Source organism: Phlebotomus papatasi, chromosome 1, assembly GCF_024763615.1.
Source record: "Phlebotomus papatasi isolate M1 chromosome 1, Ppap_2.1, whole genome shotgun sequence".
NCBI lineage: Eukaryota > Metazoa > Arthropoda > Insecta > Diptera > Psychodidae > Phlebotomus > Phlebotomus papatasi.
Window position 1 is genome coordinate 55,121,663 of NC_077222.1, and position 25,573 is coordinate 55,147,235.

A 25,573-nucleotide genomic window follows, 5' to 3' on the forward strand; every position below is an offset into this window, starting at 1 on the left:
AATCTCAAGATACGAACATACAAACAATTGATTTTGAAGGAGGAGGGGTTTTAGTTCGTTTACCATATCTTGGAATATATTTTTATTGTCTTTAAACCTTTTTTGTCAAAAAACCTATCATTGCACGAAGTTCAAAATTTTCAATTTTGAAAGATGCACTGAGACATCAGCTTCAATAAAATTTTGCATAGATTTATATAATTAATCAAAAGTAATTGAGTAATAACGGAGGCAGCGAAATCCCGAAAGGGCCAAAATCCCAAAAGCCAAAATCCCGAATATTCAAAATCATGAAAAGGATGAAATTATATGAACGATAATGTGTAGGATAATTTCTCAAGACACAGAAAATTTCCCTTTGCCTCCAGCAAGCGCGGGTGCAATCGTGGAAGCAGCTTATAACAGAATTAAGCACAGCTTTTAAGAATTCGCGATTTTGGCTTTCGGGACATTGACCGGGACCCGAAATAATTGACCTTATGTTGTTAGACCATTCATTTTATATTCATGAAAATATAAATAAATTGAATACAAATAATTTCATCAGTTCAGTTGGGGTCATTTTACCTTAGTTAATATTTCTATTCTTAATTTATAAAACGTTGATATAGTCCCAAATTGTTGTACTCCGACAGGGACATGAACTGTATAATAAATAAAAAAAAATAATTTAAATATGTCGTTTCACAAGCTTTTTAGTTAATATATATCATAAGTATATAAAATAGTATATTAAATATAAATAATTAATAATTAAAATAATTAAATAATTAAACTAATAATTAAAAAAAAAGATGATTAAGATGATCAATCAGGGCAGCAGCGATTGATTAGCTTTTAAAAGGGTGGGTAGTTTCAACAAGTCATACCGAACTTTACAATCAACCTCAGCATGAAATCTAGACATGTCACTCCTCGAAAATTAATACAGTGTTATTTTCTTAGATTTTGGTCGAGATCCAATGGTTGAGTGGGAAATGTTTTTATTATAACTCATGCAGTGGATGTAAAGAAAGGTTTTGGCAAGTTTCTATAGCAAAAACTTTTGTCCATGATACATTGTCGGTGAATTTCATACTCAATGTTATATCAACATGCCTTTTAAAGAACATCATGAATTTTTTACCATGAACTGTAAAGCGTCCCTTCTTTTTATTATTGGGAGAAGAATATAAATGTTTACAGAGTAAATATAATGACAAGAGTTTAAAAATTTTCAATCAAGTTAAGTCTTATGTGATGTTTGAAAATACACACTTTATGTTTTATTAATACCTTAATGGAATCGCTTGAAAATCTCATGTACCCGATCTGAAAGACTGAGAGTATGTTTCTATACAACTAAATTTTTGATAGTGCAATTTAGGAACGAGTAAAATGTCAATGTATTATATTTAGATCCTGAGTTTGAGTATATCCTCTTATATTGTGTTTGATATCATAAAGCAGAGGTATTTAATCCCACACAAAGGATAAACTATTAGTGTGAAATTATATTCATATAAGCCTCTGTAAAGTATCTTGACTTTACATGATTGATGAGATAATCTTATGAATCATTCAAGGAAACTTTTCCTATTTCCAACTTTCTGCAATTAAATGCTTGTAATAGCTAATATATTAAGTCCATATCTTTCGCAAGACGTTAAGACATCACCAGGAATATGTGTCATTGCATCGAATTTAGCATATGGTGCTCACTGTGTGAGGTTTATCCATAGCATATCCCACATAAAAAGATTAATTGACTTCCTGTGAAAAGAAAAGCATGTCGGACTGAAAAAACATTCGTGCAAGATTGTAAATTTGTGTGAACAAGGAAAAAAACCATTGACACAGTTCTTATACTGAAATCACGAATTTTAACGCATTTCAGGAACGTCAAATGCAAATTTCTCGTTTTATTAGTTGAACTCCCACATGAACTCTGATAAAAAAGCAGCATATAAAAATTCTTGATTTTTCACTAGTTGCAAATTTGCGTATAATACCCAGTGAGAACGTCTTAATTTTTAAATAAAAATATGTCTTGGTTTGTCGATCCGTTATGAGTTCTAAAAGCTAAAATCCCGAATGCCAAAATCCCGAAAGCCAAAATTCTGAAAGCCAAAATCCCGAAAGCCAAAATCCTGAAAGACAAAATCCCGAACACCAAAATCCTGAAAAGGCTAAAATCCCGAGAGCCAAAATCCCGAAAGCCAAAATTCCGAATGTTCAAAATTCTGAAAGGGATGAAATTATGTGGAGGAAAATATTTAGAATAATTTCCCAAGACACAGAAGATTTCCCTTTGCGTTCAGCAAGCGCGGGTGCAATCGTGGGAGTAGCTGTGACACTTTTAAGAATTCGGGATTTTGGCTTTCGGGATTTTGACCGGGACCCGGAATTTATAGGAAATTTGAAGAACCCATGAGAAACTTATGAGCAATTCGGTTCGGGGATTCCACAGAGGTCTCGAGAAACTTACTAAAAATCCGAGAGACCCAAGGATTTATGAAAAACGCTTGGGTATCAGGGCAAAGATTTTCATGTACGAGTATAACATGGATTTCACGGCTTTTAACGTTTTAACACTAAATCTACCAAGACCGGTCAAATTGACCAGTTAAAAACTTTTTAAAACTAACACATATTTAAATGGGTCGGTGTCGCTATCAAACTTTACGAATTGCTTAAATGAGATGCTCAGAGCAGAAGTGGTCTCCTTTGTGTATGAATTTTCCTATTAAAACACTCCACTTCTGCTCTGAGCGTCTCAGATATGAATGTAATTTTCAGTGTTTAAATTTTAATTTTTTCTTCTTTTCCAAGAAAAATTTGTTTAGTACCTTACCTACCAAAACCAAGACTACCAAAACGACCAAAACGGTCGGTAGGTTTAGTGTTAAATTAAAGTTCCCTAGATCTTCAATTTTTCAAAACAGTACTTGTAATAAAATTTAAATGACAAAGGGGCATCTTTAAAATGTAATAAATTTGACCTCTAAAAGAAATTACGTAATGTTTCAAGGTTAGGGAGTCCGTGGTGCCATTGGTAAGAGCATTTGGTTCTTGGGCGGTGTGATCCTCGGCTCGGCTGTCACAGATGTGAGTTCGAGTCCCGCCAGGTGCAAATGACTGAAGCGTCTAAATGGACATATTTCCTATACACAATGTAATCTGAATATAAACTTGTAAACTGAAAAATGTACAAAATGGCAAAAAAGTCCGGTACATCAAAATAAATAAATAAAATAATGTTTCAAGGCTATTCACATTTGTGAGTGAAATATCCAATATCTAGAAAACTTCCAAAACATACAAAAGCGTACTCATTAGACTCATCTTTGAGATATCCTAAAAACGTGTGTCTGGTGGAGGATTGAAGGCAAAATGAGATCATATTTTGATTCTCTGGGTTGATTTATGAGGGGCTTATAACATTAACTCGCTAACTATCGCAAAAATTAAATTTTATCAACAAATTCTGTTTCACCTTGGAGAACTTTCTTGGTAAGTGATTAATTGTGCTTTTTTTATTACCCCTTATCCGTTTTATAGTTCTAAAGCTCGTCATATTATTATGACCAACCATAGCTAAAACGATTAAAATGATAGTTTAATGATGCTATTTCAATAAAAAATCAAAAGGGTAAATTTTTCTCCTAAACATTTATTAGGACTTTACTGTTCTCAAGCTTCTGCATTGTGAGTTTACCATGTGTTGATAGCTGTCTCGGCTGTTTTCTTCAGTCTTCATCGTCTTCCAAAACAATCAAACAGTCGTGACCGAAACCAGCTCAAAGAGCAGTCGATTATGCAGAAGCACATTAGAACAGCCAAGTACTAATAAATATTTATTTCGGAATTGTACTATAAATTGTTCTTATTTTACGTTTTGACATTTTTTCAAGAATATCGCATGTAACATTGAAGTATTGAAATTAGAAAGACGGAATGGTCTCAGTTAAAAATAATAAATTCATTAATCAAATATTTTAAACTTATTTTTAAATTTTTATTGTTCGAACTCAAAGAAATATATACAATTTGTTTTTTTTTTCAAATCATAATCACAAATTCCGGTCTTTGGCGTCCCTCAATAAAAACATAATCTATAGACTTTGTTTTCTTTTTCTTTAAAGTAGATTCATTTGATATGTTTAGTTTTTAGAAAGAAAGAATTCTAAAAAGATTATCTGGAGATTTATTAGGAAAAATGTAGCTATGTTGTAAGTTTCGTGCTACTTGTGTCTTGCACGCGATTTGCAGTAAAGAGGAAAATGTAAAAGAAGTACATGCTTATTGTATTGCGGGAAAGCAAAAGCTCACCCGGTAGTGCTGCTTTCCGACGTCTATTGAAAATGAGAGTGGTTTAATGCTGGAGGATGGTGAGACTCTTCATGCTAGGATAATGTTGAAACTAATTAAGCAAAATGTGGGAGTTTTTCCACTCATTCGTGCTCCTCGAGAGGTGTTTCTCGCAGTAACATCGCCGCATACATTACATACTGGTGTGTCATGGTATGTGCTATATAGAATGGAGATGACTATATATTGCTCCATGTCAGGTATTGACCCATTTCTTGATCATTCCACGGAACACTTTGAGATTCTCTCTACCATGGAATCTTATGGTAGTAGGGATGATGTTTAGAAAGGGTTTTTTTCTGATAAGTTTGGGCTTATATTAAAACATTGATTGTAGGCGAAAATTCAGATGGCTTATGAAAAATAAAAGTAAAATAATTTATTTGTGATAAAAAAATGGCTAATTTTCGGTAACCACAAAAACCATTTCGTAAATTCTCTTACAATGTTCGGGACGGAAGTAAATATTCCATGGAGCTACGAGTTGCGCAGATAGCCACTTGTTTGCACTTCACGGGTGGTGGAGAATTTTCATCTAAGGTTATCAGACGCAATAGAATTGTATAGAAATCAAAATGTTCTGTGAGTATTGAGATTCATCAGTGCTTTCATTCCTTTCGTCAAGTATTGCTCTCTATTGCTTTTTTCCCTGCTAAAGTGTTCGTTTCTTTTAACATTGTGATCCACGAATTTTCCTAAGAGGTGCAGAAGTTAGACAAATATTCCATGAGAAATAATGAAGAAGTCGCAAGTGCACATTTCACATAAGAAATCTCTGATGTAGAGGAAAATTCTATATTTCTTTGCTGTTGCCTATTCGCGTACGGAAGACCATTGAAAAGATTCACCATTTGGACACGAGAAGTTAGTTGAGTGCGAGTTGTGCAAGGGATAAGCCATACACAATTTTTACCCATAAACAATTCTGTGTTTGATTGTACATTGTGTTTTAAACTTCTTAATTGAGAGGTGATTAATGCACTATATATAGTTCTTTTTCCTCACATACCACCAATATGGCAGATTATATACACGGCAACTGAAAGAGAATTTATGAGAGATATATTGGTAAAGTTTTCCCGGAAACTTATTGTTGCGATTCTCTTGGTGAAATACAAAATACAAAAAAAAAAAACGAGAGATATCTCTCCCTCTGCATTATTAATAAAGCCCCTGCCAGAAGTTATTATTTCACAGTGAACCTATCAAAACTTGTGCCAGGGATTATTTATTAAATCTAACTGCAAATGATGATAAAGTATCTGCTGGGTCAATTTATATTGCGTGAAGGGTTTTCACTAATAAATTTTCTAGTGCAGTTCCTTTCCTTGTGATATTTTCTAGAGACATTATTAGTTATTTGTATTGTCTCGTAAAATCGATAAATTGAATTTCAGTGTTCACTAACGAATACAATTTGTTAAGTGCCTGAGTGACCAATTTGAGAACGAATATAGTGCTTGTTCACAACTGTGAGCATGAATAAAGGATATGGTCATGTTTCGTATGGATCTGAGATGAGAATACAATATAGTGATATGTTATTACGTTTATTAAATTTCCGGTAGATGATATAGCCTTGAGTTCAAACTCACAGTTCTCGGCACTGTACAGATGGGGGCGAGAAATGCTATCGCATTCACTATTTTCGTGAAGAAAGCCCTCCCCACACAATTGATCTAAAAATAAAATAATGAGTACGAAAATAACTTTAATGTGGTGTATTTTTGTGAGTGAAATCGAAAATTCTATTCTAAATTTACATTGTTGTTGGTCAAGAATCAGTAAAAACTGACCGGGTTATATTTCAGTCATTAATTGATAAAATTAACTTCAAGATGAAAAGCAAATATCACATTCTTACATTATTACTTCGGAGATTAAAATGAGAAGTATAAATATTACTATTTTAATCAGCTGCTGTCATTTCTCAAAATTGTGAATGCGACAGTATATTTCGTACACATCTGTTCTCTTTGTTTCAGTGCTAATATATAAATTTTTCATAAACCTAATTGGAAAGTTTGTGTATTGAGTTGAAAAAATAAGGGTAGAAATACCAGTTAAAAGATTACCTTTTCCACGAACTATGACCAATAACCGTCTATTGCAAATTCATCCACTGGGAATTACAGTCAATTTGTTATTTATCGATTAGTAATCCAATTTCTAGGAAGAAAAAAACAATCTCAATGATGGTTAAAAGCGTTAAAAGTAATATTTTAAAAGTGTATTGCAATGAATTTGATGAACGTCTGGCATTAAAATTAATTTGTTTAAATGCAATTTATTTTGTGGGGGAGCAGACTAAGGTCTTGGCCCTTTTGAGTCAATGCCCTTAAAATGATCGTAGCGAATATGCTGGTAGTATGAGAGCTTGAACTTCATTCTGTCACAGAGATCGACTCTTATTGACTTATTTCAATGGAAGTGATCTATCTTGTGCATAAAACAAATTTGAGAAATTAAATTATCATGATGACGAAATTTCAATTTAATACAAAAATTAATCAGAAAATTTCCGCTTTTGAGTTTACAATAATTTAATTGAACTTATTTTTAGAGTGATACATTTTTTTATTAGACAAAAATCTCTCATTTAAGGTCACTTTTAATAGGAAATGGGACGTTTAAATCAACAAGCTGATTCAAAAAAATATTGGTAAGTTTAAAATGCTATATCAAAATATTACAATAATTAAATGATAATATTATTATGTACTTCCAAGAAAACACCATTTTGCAGAATAATTCCTTATTGTGATAGAAAGCAAACTTTTACATACAGAACGTATCTGTAACTATAAAATTTTCATATACCATTACTTTATCTTTTGTGGAAAATATTCTGCTGTACCCTTGATGATTCAAAAGTTTACTGAAAGCTTTTATCTTGCTTTTCTGTATTCCTCTATTTAGGGGTTTTGCTTGTTTATAAAGTCATGCATTTTCATTTTCCCCAGACAATTTTAGTCTATAAAACATGCATACATACAGATCCTTTGGAGAAGTAATTCTTTCTTACACTCCACACTCTTTACAATTCACTTAATAAAAAAGCTTTGATATACTTTATTAAAAGTATAAATACTCTTTCTTCTGCAATTAAAAAACAGGGGAAATTTTGCCATCGATAGGGAGAGCGATACGGTTAGCCGAAATTCTTTATTTATAGGAATACCTAGCCTTTCTATTGTTTGATTTTAAGGTAGTACCTTATTTATCTGGTGGGATTTCATGAAATCGTTCAGACAGTTATTATGATGTGTTGTACGAGATTATTGGTATTGTCCATGGCAAAATTTGTGATTATAAACATTACAATCCCTGAAATGAAACATTGTGAGAGCAACGACTCCTGTTTATACAATAGACAAACAGTAAGCAGCGGTTTGATAATAGAGATAATAAATAATATACATATATAAATATATAATGATCAATTATAAAGACCTCTACACATTGCGAGTAATTTTCGTCAAAAATCACATTTTTGACAGAATTTTGACATTTCCACCTGCTCTACTGCAGACAATTTCGTTCAAAAACGCATTTTTTGACGAAAAGTGCTCCCAATGTGTAGAGGTCTTAAAGGAGTTGTTGCCTAGAGAAAAAATATGGTTTAAATCAGTATTTTCGGGTTTCTTGGCGTCTTTTTAACGTATCAACCGGAACACTTTTGGTATATCGCGTCTAGCTTCTGCGAGATGTCTTAAGATAAAAATCTTTAAGAAGTTCTAATTTTCTATACCTTTTAGAGAGGTACACTTACGACACCAGAGAAACGGCTTAGTAATTATAATCAAAATAATGATCAGTTTAAGTTCTTATCACTTTCTGACTAAGCTGTCTCTCAGCTTAAGCCGGGAAACAGTTTAATTAGTGAGAAACTGATGGGAATTTAGTTAAATTTTTTTGATTATAATTACGTTAAGCCGTCTCTCGGCTTTAGTCATAAGGATGTCTAGGGCATTAGATTCGGAGGTATTTATGAAGATAAACTAGAAAAATTCAGGAAAAAATGAAGAAATAGGGATATGCTCTAAAAACATGTTGCTTACGTCCTTTTTTCTTTCGGGAATTGACCAAGGGGTAGATAACTATGCCGCTCATGGTTCACTCGAGTGCCGATCTGCCGCTCTTTTGTAAGAATTTGTAGCCGATTTGCCGATTTTGCACGAATTTGTCGACCTTCTGTTGATCTGTCAAGTTCTAGTTCTATACAAATTATGCCGATCTGCCGATTTCTTAGTAAAATAATGCCGATTTGTTGATTTTTAGTTTAGGGGTTTTAAGGGTCCACCGTGGTGAGCCTTGGAGTCCAGTAGAAATTTTTGGTTAGAGATTGACGGAAAAGGGGACCTTGTCTTGGCAACCTGAACTATATTTCTCAGACTTCGATAGAGGAGGGTTTGTGACTACACTTAGGTCATCACAAAATGGTTATGTGCGGTAGAGCGGGCATTTTATTTCCCAACGAACAGCCTCAAAGCCATTCAGATCTGGTTACTAATTTGGTGTCAGGCGGCAACCGGCCGTAAAACTTTAAAAAAATGTATCCTTGTAGGGGAGACCGGGGTACTTTTAGCCAACAAATGAAGCTTTTTTTCGCGGATGATTTATGAAAAAATGATAAGATTTGTCTAATGTTTTTATGTTTCATAAGTAGCATTAGGATATTGGCTATATAAAACCGTGTATGTAGTTTAAAGCTCTAAAATCCTTGAGTTTTTTCTAGGGAGGATAATGAAAGAAGTATGACACATTGGCTACACGTGCCCAGGCTGGGTAGATATAGCCACTTTTGGGGTATTAATAATGGGGTATAAATATTGTTTCACATAATATACTGAAGCCCACTGATGTTAAATATGTCACTGAAACCTAAAGAAAAAGGTTTTAGCCAACCTTTTTGTAATTGCGGCAAAATTGATGCAAACATTCTGAAAAAATCTATTTCACAAATCGCACATCCAAATGATAATATTGCTAGGAATATCAATAGTACTTTTTAATCTAAGAATTATTCATGTATTAGTGAAAAATCATTATAGTTTTAGCGCAACACAGAAGAGTGGCTACATCTGCCCCGAGGGCTGTTTCAGTGTTTATCATCTTATATAAAAAGTAGATAATTATTGTCCAAGTGAAAAATATTTCTTAATTAACTTTATTAAACCAGAAACGAGGTTAAACTATGATATCGTGACTAGTAACTTAGAAAACCAAATACTGGACCATAAACTGTAACATAAAAATTACAATTTTATACCCATTTTATAAAAATGCTTCTAAATTGTAGGATAACAGGATCAGAGTTATAAATATTTCTGACAATAAGGGGATGTGTTCCTACTTTCATTAAAAAATACTTTGCTCGATGTACATTTTAAGAAAAACGAGAAAAATCCACTGACTAATTCTACCCCTGGCTATAGGTACCCCGGTCTCCCCTACCAGGCTAAAGAATATTTCAATGAATAGGAAGTGAAACAATGCTTTTTAGGTAGATTAAAAGAAAGAATTTATTTTTAACAGACTGAAGGAATTGATATAACTTTACTTTAAATGAAAAAATTTATTGTTGAAAAAGAAGTGAATATTTAATCGAGAGAATTAAGACAAATCCGAATTTTAATTACAATAAAACTCTCAAAGATAGTAAAAGGGTTGATAGCGTACATACAATAAGAGTCTGGTGTTGAGACGTAAAGGTCTTCCAGGATTCCTCATAGGCTCCATCCGTGATGAACTCTCCTCGTGTCCGGATGTTAGAGATTAATTTTCCTTCTTACTCCATCCGGAAAGAACGCTTTGAGTTGGTTTCTACCTATTCTCTCGATGAATCCCCCGATGAATCCCTCGATGACTCCCCCAAGAGGGGCTGGAAACCTCCCACCCCACGAGGGCGACGAAGCGTGACCGATGGGGCCCCTCCGGGAATACTGTAGTCGTCGAATGAGGCTGATCAGGTATCCCAAGTTGCCATAACCTCAAATGTAAATCTGGCTTCCGTCTGGTCCTGAGTGGATGAGGTTGTTCTTGGGCAGAATTGCCCTTTTCTACCGGGAGTCTCCACCACATGGAGAAAAAACTAATAACCTCCACTCTCCTCTCACACACTCCGCACTTGTTGGAGGACATATCCATCAGACTCCAGACTGCCCCGATTGAGAAATAGTGGGATCAGTGAAAGGTGGGATTGCACAAACACAGAGTCAAAGTGGCCATTATTCTGAATTTCGCCGCAAATTCCAAATTACTAGAATATTTATATTTTAAATTAAAAGTAACCGTTATAGAAGGGATGTGTTTCCTTCGAATAAGTAGTGCTTTCCGCAATATTCCTTATAAAGCAGGCTATAACATCCCACTGTCTAATACCATGCGCGACTAATTCTACCCCAGTCTCCTCTATTTATAATCCTTTGATTTTTCACCCGCCACTTCCCTTCCCTTCCAAAAGTGTTTTCAAGCTCAAAGGTTAACAAGGTTCTAGAAAGAATGTTTCTTAACCAAATGGAGTTATATTTGGGCACGTTGAAGTATCTTGAAATTTATGTCTCATTTGGATTATTTGGATATGAGATATGAGATTATTTGGATTTGGATATGAGCCGATAACTAGTTTTTATCAAAAACTCAATTGTGTAACTGTAAAGCTATTTAGGGCGATCTTTTGAGTGATTTATGAGTCGGTTCAAATTGGTTGAGAACTTTGAGCCAGTAAACATTAAAAGAATGATCATTGGAAAAAAAAAGCTAAATTCTCGAACTCGAGTTCGAGCATTTCGCAAATTATGGATTCCTTTGCCGCCGATTTAAGTAGTTTAGCCTAATGTACTGCATTGCTCAGAAACTAGACGTGATATCTAGTTTCACCAAAATTATTGTGAGATATGTTTAAAAGCCTCAGGAGGAGACAACAAAACTTGCCAGTCATTTTAAATCATATGAAAAAACGTTTCTCTTGATTGTCTAGTGTAATCAGTTTTGTTCTTGTAAATCTGACTTCAGATATGAAGATATCGTTTTTTAAATTTTATATGTATATCTCATTAATCTCCCAAACTTTCGTGTACCTGTAAGGTAGAATATTACATAATGTTTCGACATAGGATAACACATTAGGGGGCATCTAATTCCTATGTAACACAATATGCAATTGATATCTATAATTAATTTATATACTTAACCATTTAGTAAATACGAATCTTCTGATTAGAAATTATTTAAGCATTAACAATATTCCACAAGTGTTGATCAAATGAGTGGCATTAAGCGTGTCAACTAATCTATATTTTCGGCTAATTTCACATCTCGTTACCAATAACCACACCGAGAAAAATGTGGATGGTAAAATTTACCATCCTCCATACAAAATTCTAATGGCCGGATAGTAAAAAAGTCACCCAGCAAACGCGATATTAAATTGGACTGTCAAAAATTGTAGAATCTATTGCATGGATAGTAAATTCTAATAGCCGGATGGTAAATTCTAATATCCCCGGATGTTAGATTTTACTAGCCGGATGGTAAATTTTACTGGCAGGATAGTAAATTTTACTAGCCGGATATTAGAATGAAAAATGTCGGAAAAATTTATTTTTCCTTATTTTCATTGCTTTTTGGCCATTGTTTGAGGGCTTGGGGCCCTTCTTGGATGATATTCTCTGTATTTCAAGCCATTTTGGTGCGTGAAAATTGACGACTGCGCCGAGATTTGAACACACGACCTTTGTGATGACAGTCCAACATCTTCCAGCTGCGCCACGAATTCCTATAATGTATTCAAAGCATATCGGGAACCGTTGCATCGGCACCCACGATATTCCAAAATGACATTCTAACAGCAGGATGACAAATTTTAATGGCTTGGATGGTAATTTCAATCCAAATTACTATCCTCCGTTAAAATTTACTGTCTTCCAGTTAAATTTTAACATCTAATATGCGGCCAGTAAAATTTACTTCCCGGATATTAGAATCTAAGAGAGGTCAAGGTAAAATCTAAATGAGGATAGTAAATTTTACCATCCGGCTGTTAGAATTTACTATCCATAGGATAGTAAATTTTAAAATGTCAAGATGGTAAATTCTAAAGGAAAGTTTCTATGGAGGATGGTATTTTCTACTATCTTTTGAGATAGTAGAATTTAAAGACACGATTTGTAGAAAATACCATCCAAATTTTTCTCGGTGCATAAGTATCACTTCCAGTAACACTGCATGATGTAATGGTCCCCTTGATTACAGTGTGAATAAATAGACATATTGATCTAAATAATTCACAAAATGTCGTGGCAATTTGTCCGCCCGATGGATCAATAAATATATCACTTAAAACACGTAGATATACCACCACCTCATGTAAATGCCTTTTGGGTGTTTCTAGAAGCATGACTGACTTTTAGCAAAATAGTCTCTGGTGATATTTTAACATTGGAATTTTCCTTTGGTGATATTTAATTACCTAAGAGTATATTAAGGACTGAGTTTCTGACTATTAAATTTAGTTCTATTACAAAAGTCATGTAAGTATGCAATTTCCTCATTTTTTTTCTTATTAAGAGAAAAGTTTCTTTCAAGAACTTATATTTGTGTGGCTCGAAGGTTTATATATTGCGCGAAAAATGATCCAAATATGAAAATGAGATGTCGGTGGTATTTTAAAACGCAAGAAAATACTTTATTATGTTATTTTAGGTACTCGCAGTGTTATTGATGAGAATTTTTTAGTGAAATGAAGTTTACACGCAATGTAGTCAGATTTGTTGTGTTGCGTACATAGTAAGATTAGTGATTGCAAGAATTTTTATTTTTTCACTAAAACACTGGGAAAAAGCATTCTGGAGGACGCAATATTCAAAACATGAGTCAAATATACACGGAATTTAGATGTAAATAAAAAGGGATGGAAAAGCGTTCTATGTTTTGTGAAATGCTCGAACTCGTGACCTCAAAAGAACTACATTTACCGTTTACCGATTCGCAACCAATAATTTAAAGCATTTCATAAATTATTCAAAATATCGCCCAAAAGCTTATTTTATTCTAAAATTGACTTTAGGATAAAAATTGGCTACTGGTTATGAACCGGTTTATTACCGATTCAGAACCAATTGGAACGTTTTCAGATTTGTCAGAAATTCCAAGACCTTTCCAAAAAGCGCAAAAGTGATGCTATTCGGTTGAGAATACGTTCTCTACAGTCTTTTAAACCTTTGACCTTGAAAAACCGTTATTAGGAATGATTCAACGGTATTTTCGTATATGGACGAAATGTCCATCTGGGTAATCTCTAAAACATATCGTTGGCGCCAAAGAAGACTATAGTAAGTCTACTTACAATGGTGGATAGTGGATGCAAAAACCTCAAATCTACATCCATCCAAAATTTTTTGAAAAAAATTGAAAATTATCGTGTCTAATTATCGAGCTTTTTTGCCCACAATTTTACTGTAAATAACTTAAAAGTAGCGTTAACCACAAAATAAGCAATGCGTAAGTGTGATAAAATAGTTTCCAAAGCTGAAAGTATACTAATAGCAGTGAAATTAAAAAAAAAAAGAAATTTCACTGCTATTAATGACTTTTTTCAATTTCAATTTCAATTTAATTTTTCAATTTATGATTTTCAATGACTTACGGCGTTATCACACTTGTACATTAAAATTTTAATGTGATTCACATTAATTGTCGCTTGTGAGCGTCCAAATATGTAATTTGTGTCTTTGAGTCACTTAATATTTGGGGTTTTTCTATTTATTGATAAAGAAGTGGACTTGGCCTGCAAAAATAAGTTTAAATTTACCTAAAGCATAAATATTTTTCACATTAAAAAATTAAAGAGAAAATCGCATTAATGCTATAAATCAATTTATATCAAATTTTGCGGGCCAAGTCTACCTTTTCATCAACAAATGGATCAAATTTTGAATATAAAATTATTCAAACACACAAATTACACATTTGGACTCTCACCAGCGACAATTAATGTGAATCATATTAAAATTTTAATGTGCAAGTGTGATAACACAGTTACAATAGTCTCCTTTGGAAAATGAATAAAATCATACGATTTATTTTTGAACAATCTCAAAACAACAACATGATTTTTGATGGAAAGGGGTGGTGTGGGGGGAAAATGAGGGGCATATTAATGGTCCCAAAGTCGACTTATGGAGGGTCTCCCGAAGATCCCAAATATCTATCTCTAACCGTTTGACCATTGGAGCTCACGGCAGCTGTACGGATAAACGGATCCGACGTACAAACAGACTGACGTCAAAAAGCTCGGAACTTTATATTTCCAAAACTCTAACAAAATACGATTCCTTAGGGGATAAGGAGTCGATATGATATATATAAATCAAAATCCTGGGATTATTATATAATGCTTTCTCTGTGGAGTTCGAGCAGTAAAGTAAAGTTAGCATTGTTAACAAAAAAAAATCTCAATAGTAGCGCAAGTTTAGAACCTTTTAGAGTTGCAAAAAGTATAAAAATTACTCTTATTGATATTTATGTATCCAAGCGATCCAAGCCATTCCATAGAGTTTAACATTAATGTTTATTTTTTCTCAACATCTTATGATTACGTCCAGAGGAATTTTAAAATCTTTGGTATTATGAAAAGCACTGTATAAATAAACAAAAAAGCCAATTTGATCAGTGAAAATTAAATTGAGGAGCAGTTAAATTAGAACTTTAAAAGTTCTAAAGTGCAAGTTCATGCAAAGGGAAATACGAACTTTTATTTTATATGTAATAATGCTAGATGTTAATTTTATAAATTACATTCTTATTGTGAAGATTTAGGGTTTTTGCTGACCAAAATTTGATAATTTACTGACCAATTTTAATTTTTAAATGGCAGAATCACAATTGCAGTTCAAACAGTTTGATTCGTAAATCTTTCATGAAAATTTCATAGAAATTTAGTTATGTATAGTCATTTAATATTTGAACTATAGTATACTAAAACTTGAATAAAATGTGTGAAGTGACTTGCGCTCCTATAATCTGAACTTTATACGTGTCTTTAGACGTTAATTTTAGGTTTAAATAACCTACGAATTTTTTCAGAACCTCGACCTATGGTCGAGATAGTCCAAGTAGTTTAGAAATAAAAATTAGTGTTTGGTGGTACCCTTTTGGTCAAAAGTAAAATTTATTATCCAAAAAGACTTGAAAATAAACCATGTTTTCCTGCTATTAAGGTTCTGAAAAAATTCGTAGGTTATTTAAACCTAAAATTAACGTCTAAAGACACGTATAAAGCTCAGATTATAGGAGCGCAAGTCACTTCACACATTTTATTCAAATTTTAGTATACTATAGTTCAAATATTAAATGACTATACATAAGTAAATTTCTATGAAATTTCATGAAAGATTTACAAACCAAACTGTTTGAACTGCAATTGTGATTCTGCAATTTAAAAATTAAAATTGGTCAGTAAATTATCAAATTTTGGTCAGCGAAAACCCTAAATCTTCACAATAAGACTGTAATTTACAAAATTACAAAATTACTTCAGTGGACAAGCGTCCCTATAAAATCCTATATAAATTCCTATAGGTCTTATCCTCTGAAGTCGAATATCCGATTAAAAAATCGCAGTGTTTGGTGGTACCCCGTGTTTGGTGGTGCCCCAGTTTTCCCTAATCAGTTTATTAAGGGATAGAATTTTGTGTCAAAATAAACACCGTTTTATTAGGATTTTACACATGAATTTTTCTTAGTGTATAAAACAAATTATTTATTTATCTATGTATACGAGAAGGTAATTCTGGGGTGTTAACAGCACCAGCCACCATGGAAGGGCAGTGGTGGCCACGGTGCTCCCCAGGGAGCACCCCAGGGAGCTGGCCCCCATGGCAGTGGAGGGGGTGGCCAGAATCCATGGTGATGATGCCCGTGTCCATGTCCATGACCGCCGAATAAGCTCCATGGCTTATGGTTGGGCCACGAATAAATGCCGATGTTGAATGATTCTGCTGTTCTTAAATCTTCATCACCATCTCGTGATTCAGTGTTCAATTTGATTTCTTGCTCTCTTCCATTACTCCTAATGATACTATCAGGAAATTGATTAGGTTGCCAATTAGATGTGGGTCTTGCAAATATTTCCTCCGACTTGGGTCTCATTGTGACTAAATTGGGTTGCGGACCACATAGAGTGGAAGCATCATCTGACGATGTCCTGTAGCACATACTATAGGGTGGTAGGGCACAGTTCCGGGTGGCAAAGACAACGAGAATCAAGAGTACTTCAAGCTACAATATCAGACAATTCAAAGTTAATGAAATAGCTACATAATATTGTGGTATCAGCGTCAATGCTTTTAATAACTTACCATCATTCGTGTGATTTTCCTATTTTAATCTTTGATGAACTGATGTACAGTATCATTACGTTCTGCTATTTATAGTACAAATAGTGTTGCTTGTATTTCACTTTCTAATGAACTACCATCGCAAAGGGTATATTTACATATTCATACTGTTATTTATAATGCACCCAATAGGGATTATTTCCTTCCACCTTTATTGCGCAATGGATTATTCATTTAAGCATATTTTAATTACACTTCCACACCGTTGATAGCAGCCTGGTGAAAAAGTGTCAATTAATAATTTTCCTTCTTGTCAGCAATTCATACTAATTATTGTGAAGAACAGCTCAAAGTACACAAATACGAAAGGGTTGGCAAAAAAAGTTCTATACTTATTTGTCTTCATTAACTATCTATTAGCTCAAATTAAACCTTCTTCCGCCGGACAATTGATTAATATCAGTGTTAAAAGAACAATAAAATAAACATTTTCCCATCGGGAAATTATGTATATGATAGCAATAAATCTGTTATTATGATGTAAGAGGTACTGTAACCTAATTTTCGTCTGAATACTCATAAGAGACTGATGTGATTTTAATTCAAAATATTTTAAATTTATACTAAAGTAATCAAATATGTCTTTTTTTGAGTTATTTGACTTGGATTAATTCAATCACTTATTGATTTAAGATAAATTAGAAAATCAGGCAAACCATCACTCTTAAAATAAGAGGCTTTTCATGAAATTCTGTTTCTCCCCCAATTTGGAATTTTTTCAAGCTGGTCCGATGTCTATTAAAAATTCAAACCCGATTAGGCAATTTTAATTATTAATATTTCAAATGAGGAAACAGAAGACCTTTTCTTAAATAATTTTCTGAATTTTCGCATCAATTCATGAAAAATTGATTTATTTTACTGTGAAAATAATTTATGTAGAAACTTTAAAGGTACCATTGAAAATATGTAAGTCAGCAAACATATAATTTATTCCTGCTAGCATTTTACACCCCCTAAAAAGTTTCTCTATAGGATGGTGACGGATTTTAGTGTGTGCAACTTTATACTGTAAATCCTCTTTGAAATAACTTTTTCCTTCAAACTTTCGTCATGCATCATATAATATAGTATTTTTTGTAGCAAAATTGTGCACATATTTCATACCTTTTTGTAGTTATGAGAAATATTTTTATGATCATCATCTTTATCTTATCCACATGGTTGGTATTACTGCAAATCCTTAACTGATATTTTATAGAGGGAAAATATAAAATATTCTTGAATATATTACTTCAAAATGGGATCGTTGTACTGATACCCGCCAAAAAGATGTATTTTGTATGTTTTATGTATCTCACGTTGCTCTTGTCTCACGTACGTCTATTCTCCTTAAATTGCAGACGTGATTGTAGTGTATGCTGTTCATCAGCGGGGCAGGTTATTGGTGTCCAGAGTTGGAAGACAATGTTTTCATCAAACATTCTGGGAGTGGCGATAGTGCTTTTAGGTCTCATGCTAAAACTCTTACCTGTTGTTAGTGGTCAACCAGGACAACCACAGACATGTCCTGCAGCTAGTGAAATCGCCCCATGTGCTTGCCAAGTGAAAAAGAATGGCTTGGATATACTCTGTGAGGCTACAGATATCTCTCACATAAACAAAGCTATGGGCACACTTAAAGGAAAGAGCCCCATTATATTTTATCTCAAACTTCGTCACAATAATTTACCAAAACTTCAAGGATTTGTTTTCTTGGCACTGGACATCAGGCACTTAACCATCCACAATAGTAGTTTAGCCGCTATTGAAGAAACAGCCCTCAGCTCCCTAGGTGACATATTTAAAATTTTCTCAAAATTATAGACAATTTAATTAGGATTTTTTTAAATATATATTTGAAGGCAAAGGTCTTACTCAATTGGATGTCTCTCAGAATCAACTCTCTAACGTCCCATCGAATGCAGTAAAAAATCTCCACCACCTTCTGATCCTGAATTTGAACCACAACAAAATCTCTCAGATCCACAATAAAGCCTTTGAAGGACTTGATACTCTCGAGATCTTAACTATGTACGAGAATAAGATAACATCCATTGAGCCTGAAGCTTTTCGTGGTCTGGATAAGTAAGTTTTATGTTTAATTTAGATATAGATTTTATGATAATAACCTGTATTATCCATTGACAATAGGAAATTGAAAAGGCTTAATCTTGGCGGAAATGATTTAGCAACTGTTCCTCAAAAGTCTCTCTCCATTTTGGATACACTGAAGAAACTAGAAATCCAAGAGAATAAGATTAAGAAAATAAAAGACGGAGATTTCGAGGGTAAGTTTTCATTTGAAATATTTCCTTTGACGGTGACAAGGTACTCAAGGACGTCCTTGACAACATTTCAAGCACTAAATGTTCTTAGCATACAAATTCTTTGATATTAAGCTGAAATTTAAGCAACAAAAGCAATTAAGTAATTTTTGAAACAAAACACCTATTCCTCCAAATTACCACTTTCATTCTTCGTTTTGCAGACATAGTCTGTAATATTTCACTCGAAAATATTTTACAACGTGCTGTAAAATTTTTGTTTGAATTTTTACTATTCCGCAGCTTTTGTATTCTGAAATGAAGCACTATTTTGATCGATTGGTCTGAAACCTTATTGGATCATCTTTTGGATGTGATAGATTGAATGCGAAATTGGCTAAAAATAGATTTTTGAGGTCGTGTTTTGACGCTTTTTTTCGTAGTAGAAAATGTTCCTCAATAGACAACGGAAAGAGATATCGGTTTATGGTTTACGGCTAAGGATTTATAAAGGGGTTTCTGTAAAATGGTAATTTCAGATCCATTTCATTAGTGTCTTTCATATTTTCGGAATATTTCAAAATGTTATTTTCACAATAAATCAAACTTTATTGGATATATTGATCCCAACTTTCAGCAAGGACTTAGTCGTATTTGAAGCATTTAGTTCAGTCTTAACTCTACTAATTGGAAAATATATAATATAACTTTCATAAAATTTTGGTATATTCTAACTGACTCCGAGATTTTTCTATTTGGGTTGAACTTACACGCTCAGAAATTCCTTGTTAAGGGATAATTAGGGTCATATACCTGTCAATTCTAAGATAATGAAAAAGTTCAAAAAATGTAGCTTAAATATTTAATGTCAAAATTTAACGTTTCATTCAGAAGCTTTCTTTATAATTTAATTAAAACTTAAAGACATTTGATATTTACATTTCAGTTTATGATTTTGAATAAACCTTTACGTTTTAAAATTAAAAATCCTTAACGGAGAATACGAAACGGTCTTCAAAACTGATTTAAAGATTTAACAGATTATTTTCAGAATTGACAAGATAGTTCGCAAAATTATTGGGTAGGGGGAAGTAGGGCATCTTTGAATTGGAGCAGGTTTAAAATTATTTTTTTCCTCTTATTTTAAAATGGAATTGAGGCTTACACTGGTAGAAGGATCATATTGATCCAAATTTGATCCTTTTGTAAAAAATAAAATCAAATCCTTTTGTAATTTGGATAAAATTTCAAACTTTGCATGTACATTTATCATAATAGAACATGTTTTATCATAAACTTATTTCTCACAACTTATTTCTCGCATCAGAGTGAACATCAAAGATGACTTTTCATTGTTTAAATGCATTTATTAATTAGTTAAAAAAACGATTCTTTTCAAATGGGCTTTGATGATCCATTTATTTTTACAAGTGTAGTGATTTTTGACTTTACAATTAGTTTCTGGATCTGAATAAAATTGTAGCATGATATGGTCAATTTTCTTATCAAAATAGTATAAAAAAGCCTAATTTTAAAGCTGCCCCAATACAAAGTTCCCCACTTCGCCCTAATGGGGTAATGACAACAGTTAGTGAAGAATCCCAGCCACTTTGAACATGTTAGGGCTTATCACTGGGTTTTCATAGTCTGAGAAATAAGAACCTCCGAGGACTGAGGAATGTATATTCTTGTTTTTTCCAACACGCATGAGTCCCATGGGCGTCGTTTAAACGTTTTGATTGCAAATTTAAAGTATACTTCCATTAAATTGCTTTTAATTTTACGGCCATCACAAACATCATGCTAATAAAATATCCAATGAGGGCTATAAAAGATTTTTTTCGCAGGAATAAAGACACGTGCTAACGATATAATTTGTCTGTCTTGTTTTAGGATTACGAAATTTGGATTCCCTAATTCTGGCTCATAACCAATTAACCGAGGTACCCGCGAACGTTTTTCGTCATTTGACTCTTCTCAATTCCCTGGAGCTGGAAGGAAATTCTATCTCCTACATTGACAAAGATGCGTTTGCTGGTTTAGAAGGTAATATTTCAAAGATGTGCTTTCTGCTGGAGTTTCACAATTAATGGTAATTGCTTTTGCTCTTCAGAGAATCTTCAATATCTGAGATTGGGTGACAACAATTTACACATAATTCCAAGTGATGCTCTAAGGCCTCTTCATCGACTCAGGCATCTGGACTTGAGGTCTAATAATATCAGTGTTATATCTGAAGATGCATTTGTTGGTTTTGGGGATTCCATAACATTCTTGAATATGCAGAAGAATGAGTATGTTTGAAATTGATATAGTAAATATTGTAGATTGGGTTAACTTATTCCTCAATTGATATTTCAGCATTAAAGCGCTACCGGCAATGGCATTTGAGAATCTAAATTCTCTGGAAACCCTAAGCATTCAAAATAACAAGCTTACACGAATCCCAGAGGAGGTTATGGAGCCAATAATGGATACCCTTCGTGTTGTTGATATTATGGGTAAAACAATATTTGTGAAATGAAGCTGGGCACATATACTGATGTTGGTTTATTTTTCAGATAATCCCCTGGTATGTTCTTGTGAACTTATCTGGTTCCCCAATCTTCTTCAGGACCTGAAGAATCGTGATGACGAAATGACCCAGAAGAAGCGACCCATGTGCACAATGCCGAATGAGAATCGGGAATATTTTGTGCAGAATATGCCATTAGACCGCATGAATTGCATAAGGAAGAGTAATATGGGCCAGGCTGGGATGAACTATATTGGGGGATCCGCAAACTTTCTGGTCAGCATTGTTTTAGTATTTTCAATGGGTGCTCTGGATCTTGTTTGGTTTATGCTAACATGCGTAATTTATTGATGTCAACTCCCCAATACTCGCAATGCAAATCGCGATAGAGATTTTATTTGGGTAGCAAGAGAAAACATCAATTGATCCACATTGAGTTTTTCTAAATCAAACCTAGTAAAGCCGAGTGTCAGTGGCTGATACGGTACGATTTTGAGAAATTCTCAATAAGATCAATTTTTGTCGTAATTCTAATCGATGGATGCAAACACTTTTTTTTTAGAATGAGCAAATATATTGTTTAATTTTACAATAACATAGTGGTTAACGTTATTGCAACATTGCTAATTTGAATGTTAAGAGATCAAGTTCTAAGTAAACATATAGAATTTAAATGATAAGAAAATCTGTGAATTGCAATCATATCACAACATTTTTATATGAATTATTAATGTATATTATTGAAAGAGAAGACATATATTTACATTTTTTGAACTAATATGTATATTAACGAAAAAGAAATAAGTTTTTAGAAAAAAAAGAAGTAAAAAAAAAAGAAACAAGGGAAAGCAAATAGCAAAAACTAACTCAATTAAAGTAATATTTAGTGAGTGAGATCTTTGAGACGCAATTTTTTAAACGGATCCGAAATCTGTCGTGTTTTTGGTAGTACAACATAATTATGATATTAAAATATACAATTAAATAAGATTATAAAACACAATTAGTAAACGATACAAATATCAGTAACAATGTCTTATAAATGAAAGAAAAAAGATAAGTTACATTAAAACGGTGTAGGAATGAGAGTATTTTCTAGTAAAAGAAAATTCTGAATTTTATTTAAAAAAATATGAACCAAGTGAAATATCAAACTTATTCAGAAAATTATAATTTAAAAAAAAAAGCTCTTGTATAATGCAAGAACTGAAAATAAATCAAGCTTCTATGTGGGCAAAATTTAAAGTGAAAATATTATTTATTAGTGCTGAAAATTTTGTTAAAACATGAAATTGAGAAGTTATCTCATACCAGAAAAAAAACATTGAAAACTTGAGGTAGTTGCACAAACTCAAAAGATATAAGTAATTTTGAGACTCAATTTTATTTGCAAAATTCGAAAAATCGATGCAAATTACAAAAATACTGATATAATAAACCCATAATGGTGGCTAAAAAACCAAAAATTGGATATCAACAGAATGAAGTTTTCGTAACTCATTTTTTAAACAAAAAAAAGAACATTAATGAGATTGTATCATTTTGAAAGAAAAAAAACTTTTGCGTATGCCATTGTTATAGAACAAAGTAAATAATTGGGAGATGCTGTGATGAATTTTCATGTTAAAAAAAATTTACTCGCTGAATAGTGACAAAAAATTGTTATTTTTTAAAAAAGCTAAAATATGAGACATATCTTGAAAAAAAACTTTAATCGATACATATCAGCGTATTTTAAATACTTTTTTTGTGTAAAGTTTCTACAATATTCTCAATGTAACGTGAAATATGAGTGTTTTCAATTGATATTCAACATTCCAAGTAAAAAAAAGAAAAAAAAAACCAAAGTCGCAAACATATCCAATTCTGTCGATAAAGAGATTAGATAAAATATAAAAAAATAAAACAGGGTGCACAATGGTCAGGATGCCGTGTTTTCTTATAAACAGTCTTAGACAAAGAAAGACAAAAAAAAAGAGAAATATCAAGCCTCTTTATGACAGATGCCTTTCTCTATATTACATCATAGTTCTAAGGTGAATCTACAAATTTGATTATTTTTAAGAGTTGCTATAAAATATAAGAATATCTTACAAGTCTGTGTTTTTTTCAATTTTTATTGCGGAAAGACATGTATTGTGAAGGCAAAAAAGTTTGGGAATTTTAAAGAGTTTCACTAAAGAATTAACTTTTGAAAAATCTACTTTTCCAATCCATTGTAAGAAAATTTTGAGAGAAAAGAAAATTTTGAAACATATCACAAAACTGGAAATGATTTATTGAAATTTGGAAATTAGATATTTAACTAATCTTTGTCAATTCGGAAATCTACAATTTTGAAACATTCCAGCATACAAAAAATATTAATTAAATTTTACCAAAATGAGAGAGAAATACTGCATGTAATGTGAAAAAAAAATTAATTGATGGAGTAAAGATCTAATTAGGCTAAGAAATGATATGTGTACACATAAATATTTAGTGTTTTATGAGTAATCACTATTATCATATTTAATTGACTATTAATGTTTCTGTGTATTACATTAATCGTATAAAACTTATCTATTTAAAAAATAATAATAAACCCGGCTTTTGATTTTCTGAAATGTCTTTATTGATTTGGCAAAAAAGGTTTATTGAAAGGAGTTTAAATCGTATATTTCTCAATATTAAATTTGCAGAGGTAAAATGTGGTGTCTCGTTTATCAAAAAGTTTAGTTTTGTGTTTACTTAAGTTTACTCAAGTTAAAGCAATTATTTAGGTACCCAGGCGTCATAAAGTAAAGTGCCCTCAAGTCGACCGGTTCCTCAAATTGGCCGGTAGAGTTATTTATTCAATTTATTTATATTTGCACTAATATTTGGCGTAAGATTTAACATTAATAGGTTAAATATTCCATATATAAATACGAATCAGTGACAATTTTATTGAAATTCACTATCAAACATTCAAATATTAACCACCGGTTGAGTCGAGGAACCGGTCGACTCGAGGACACTTTACCTTACTTTCGGAACGGTGAATAGCAATTTCAATAAAAAAAAACTATATATGGTAAGTTTGCATATCAAAGTTTTACGTAAGTTTTACCTCATCCCATGTTACTGCTCAAACTCAAAGAGAGAACAGTTAATCCGCTTTTTTCCAATTTGTCACTGCTCTTGAGCTTAAACGGTAAAAGATATCAACTTCCGGTCTTTGGTGACCCCTAATATGAAAATATTATCTACAAACGTGTTTTGCCATTTTAACCTCACTCCCTTCCATCCCTTCCAAAACCATGTACTTTTGCTTGTTCTTAAAATTGGCCCAAGCTTTTTTAATGTTTTTCGTATTGGTTTTAAAAGTAATTCAGATCGGAAAATTCGTCATTTTTAATTATTGAAGGTCAAAGGCCAATCATTTTGGAGGGCTCATTGTTAACCGATTTGGTTAAATTTGGATTTTTTGGAAAGGTATTGAAATTTCAAACCTGCACCATCGGTAATGAATCGGTTAAGCACCGACAATTGAATCATTCTTCTTGGAAATTACTGTTTTATTTGACCTTAAAGTTGTTCCCGATCTAAAAGTTTAACGGTAAGTGATATCGACTTGCGGTCTTTGATGACGCCCCATAAGTGGACATTATCTCGAACGCTATTTTTTCCTTTTTTCGCCAATCCCATTCCAACCTCTAAAATATGTTTTTTTTGTTTTTTCTAAAAATTGGCCCAAGCTTTTTTCTTTCCTTACTTTTTATTCGGCTTTACTGTAATACTCGCAGAGTCTTTGACATGAATCAATAAACCGATAATTAATTTTTATCCGAAATTCAATTTTATTACTTCTTAGATATTTCGGGTGATGATGAATGATTTATAACTCGATTCAAATCGCTTGTGAACCGGTAAACTTAAGAAGAATTTGCTCAGTGGGGAAAACTCTACGAAATCCTTAAACTCGTGAACACTACTGTTTTCCTCTTGAATTGAACCCATAAAGGACTTCAATAATATGGGGTAATGATACGAAAGTAATTCTGAGGTAGGTATATAGCATCTAAGTCACGAGTTCGGGT

At 32.7% G+C, this 25,573-nt stretch overlaps 2 protein-coding genes across 4 annotated transcripts; one reads left to right on the top strand and one right to left on the bottom strand.

The window, feature by feature from the left end:
- The first annotated feature begins 4,723 nt into the window (after nt 1-4,723).
- LOC129807336 (protein slit) lies at nt 4,724-24,118 on the top strand. Of its 3 annotated transcripts, none has more exons than XM_055856548.1 (9): nt 4,724-4,932; nt 6,955-7,012; nt 18,095-18,525; nt 18,596-18,818; nt 18,885-19,021; nt 20,891-21,043; nt 21,111-21,291; nt 21,359-21,498; nt 21,559-24,118. In XM_055856548.1, exons 3-9 carry the CDS (start codon nt 18,159-18,161, stop codon nt 21,861-21,863), a joined length of 1,506 nt encoding a protein of 501 aa, XP_055712523.1. In that variant the 5' UTR covers nt 4,724-4,932; nt 6,955-7,012; nt 18,095-18,158; the 3' UTR covers nt 21,864-24,118. The 3 variants fall into 3 exon arrangements, with proteins under 3 accessions (XP_055712523.1, XP_055712532.1, XP_055712515.1); XM_055856557.1 differs by having other exon boundaries at nt 4,832-5,319; XM_055856540.1 differs by having other exon boundaries at nt 4,849-5,418.
- On the bottom strand, nt 15,894-16,746 carry LOC129807355 (uncharacterized). The gene is made up of 2 exons (XM_055856568.1): nt 16,713-16,746; nt 15,894-16,632 (listed from the first exon to the last, which is right to left on the bottom strand). Exons 1-2 carry the CDS (start codon nt 16,716-16,718, stop codon nt 16,153-16,155), a joined length of 486 nt encoding a protein of 161 aa, XP_055712543.1. The 5' UTR covers nt 16,719-16,746; the 3' UTR covers nt 15,894-16,152.
- Nucleotides 24,119-25,573: the final 1,455 nt, after the last annotated feature.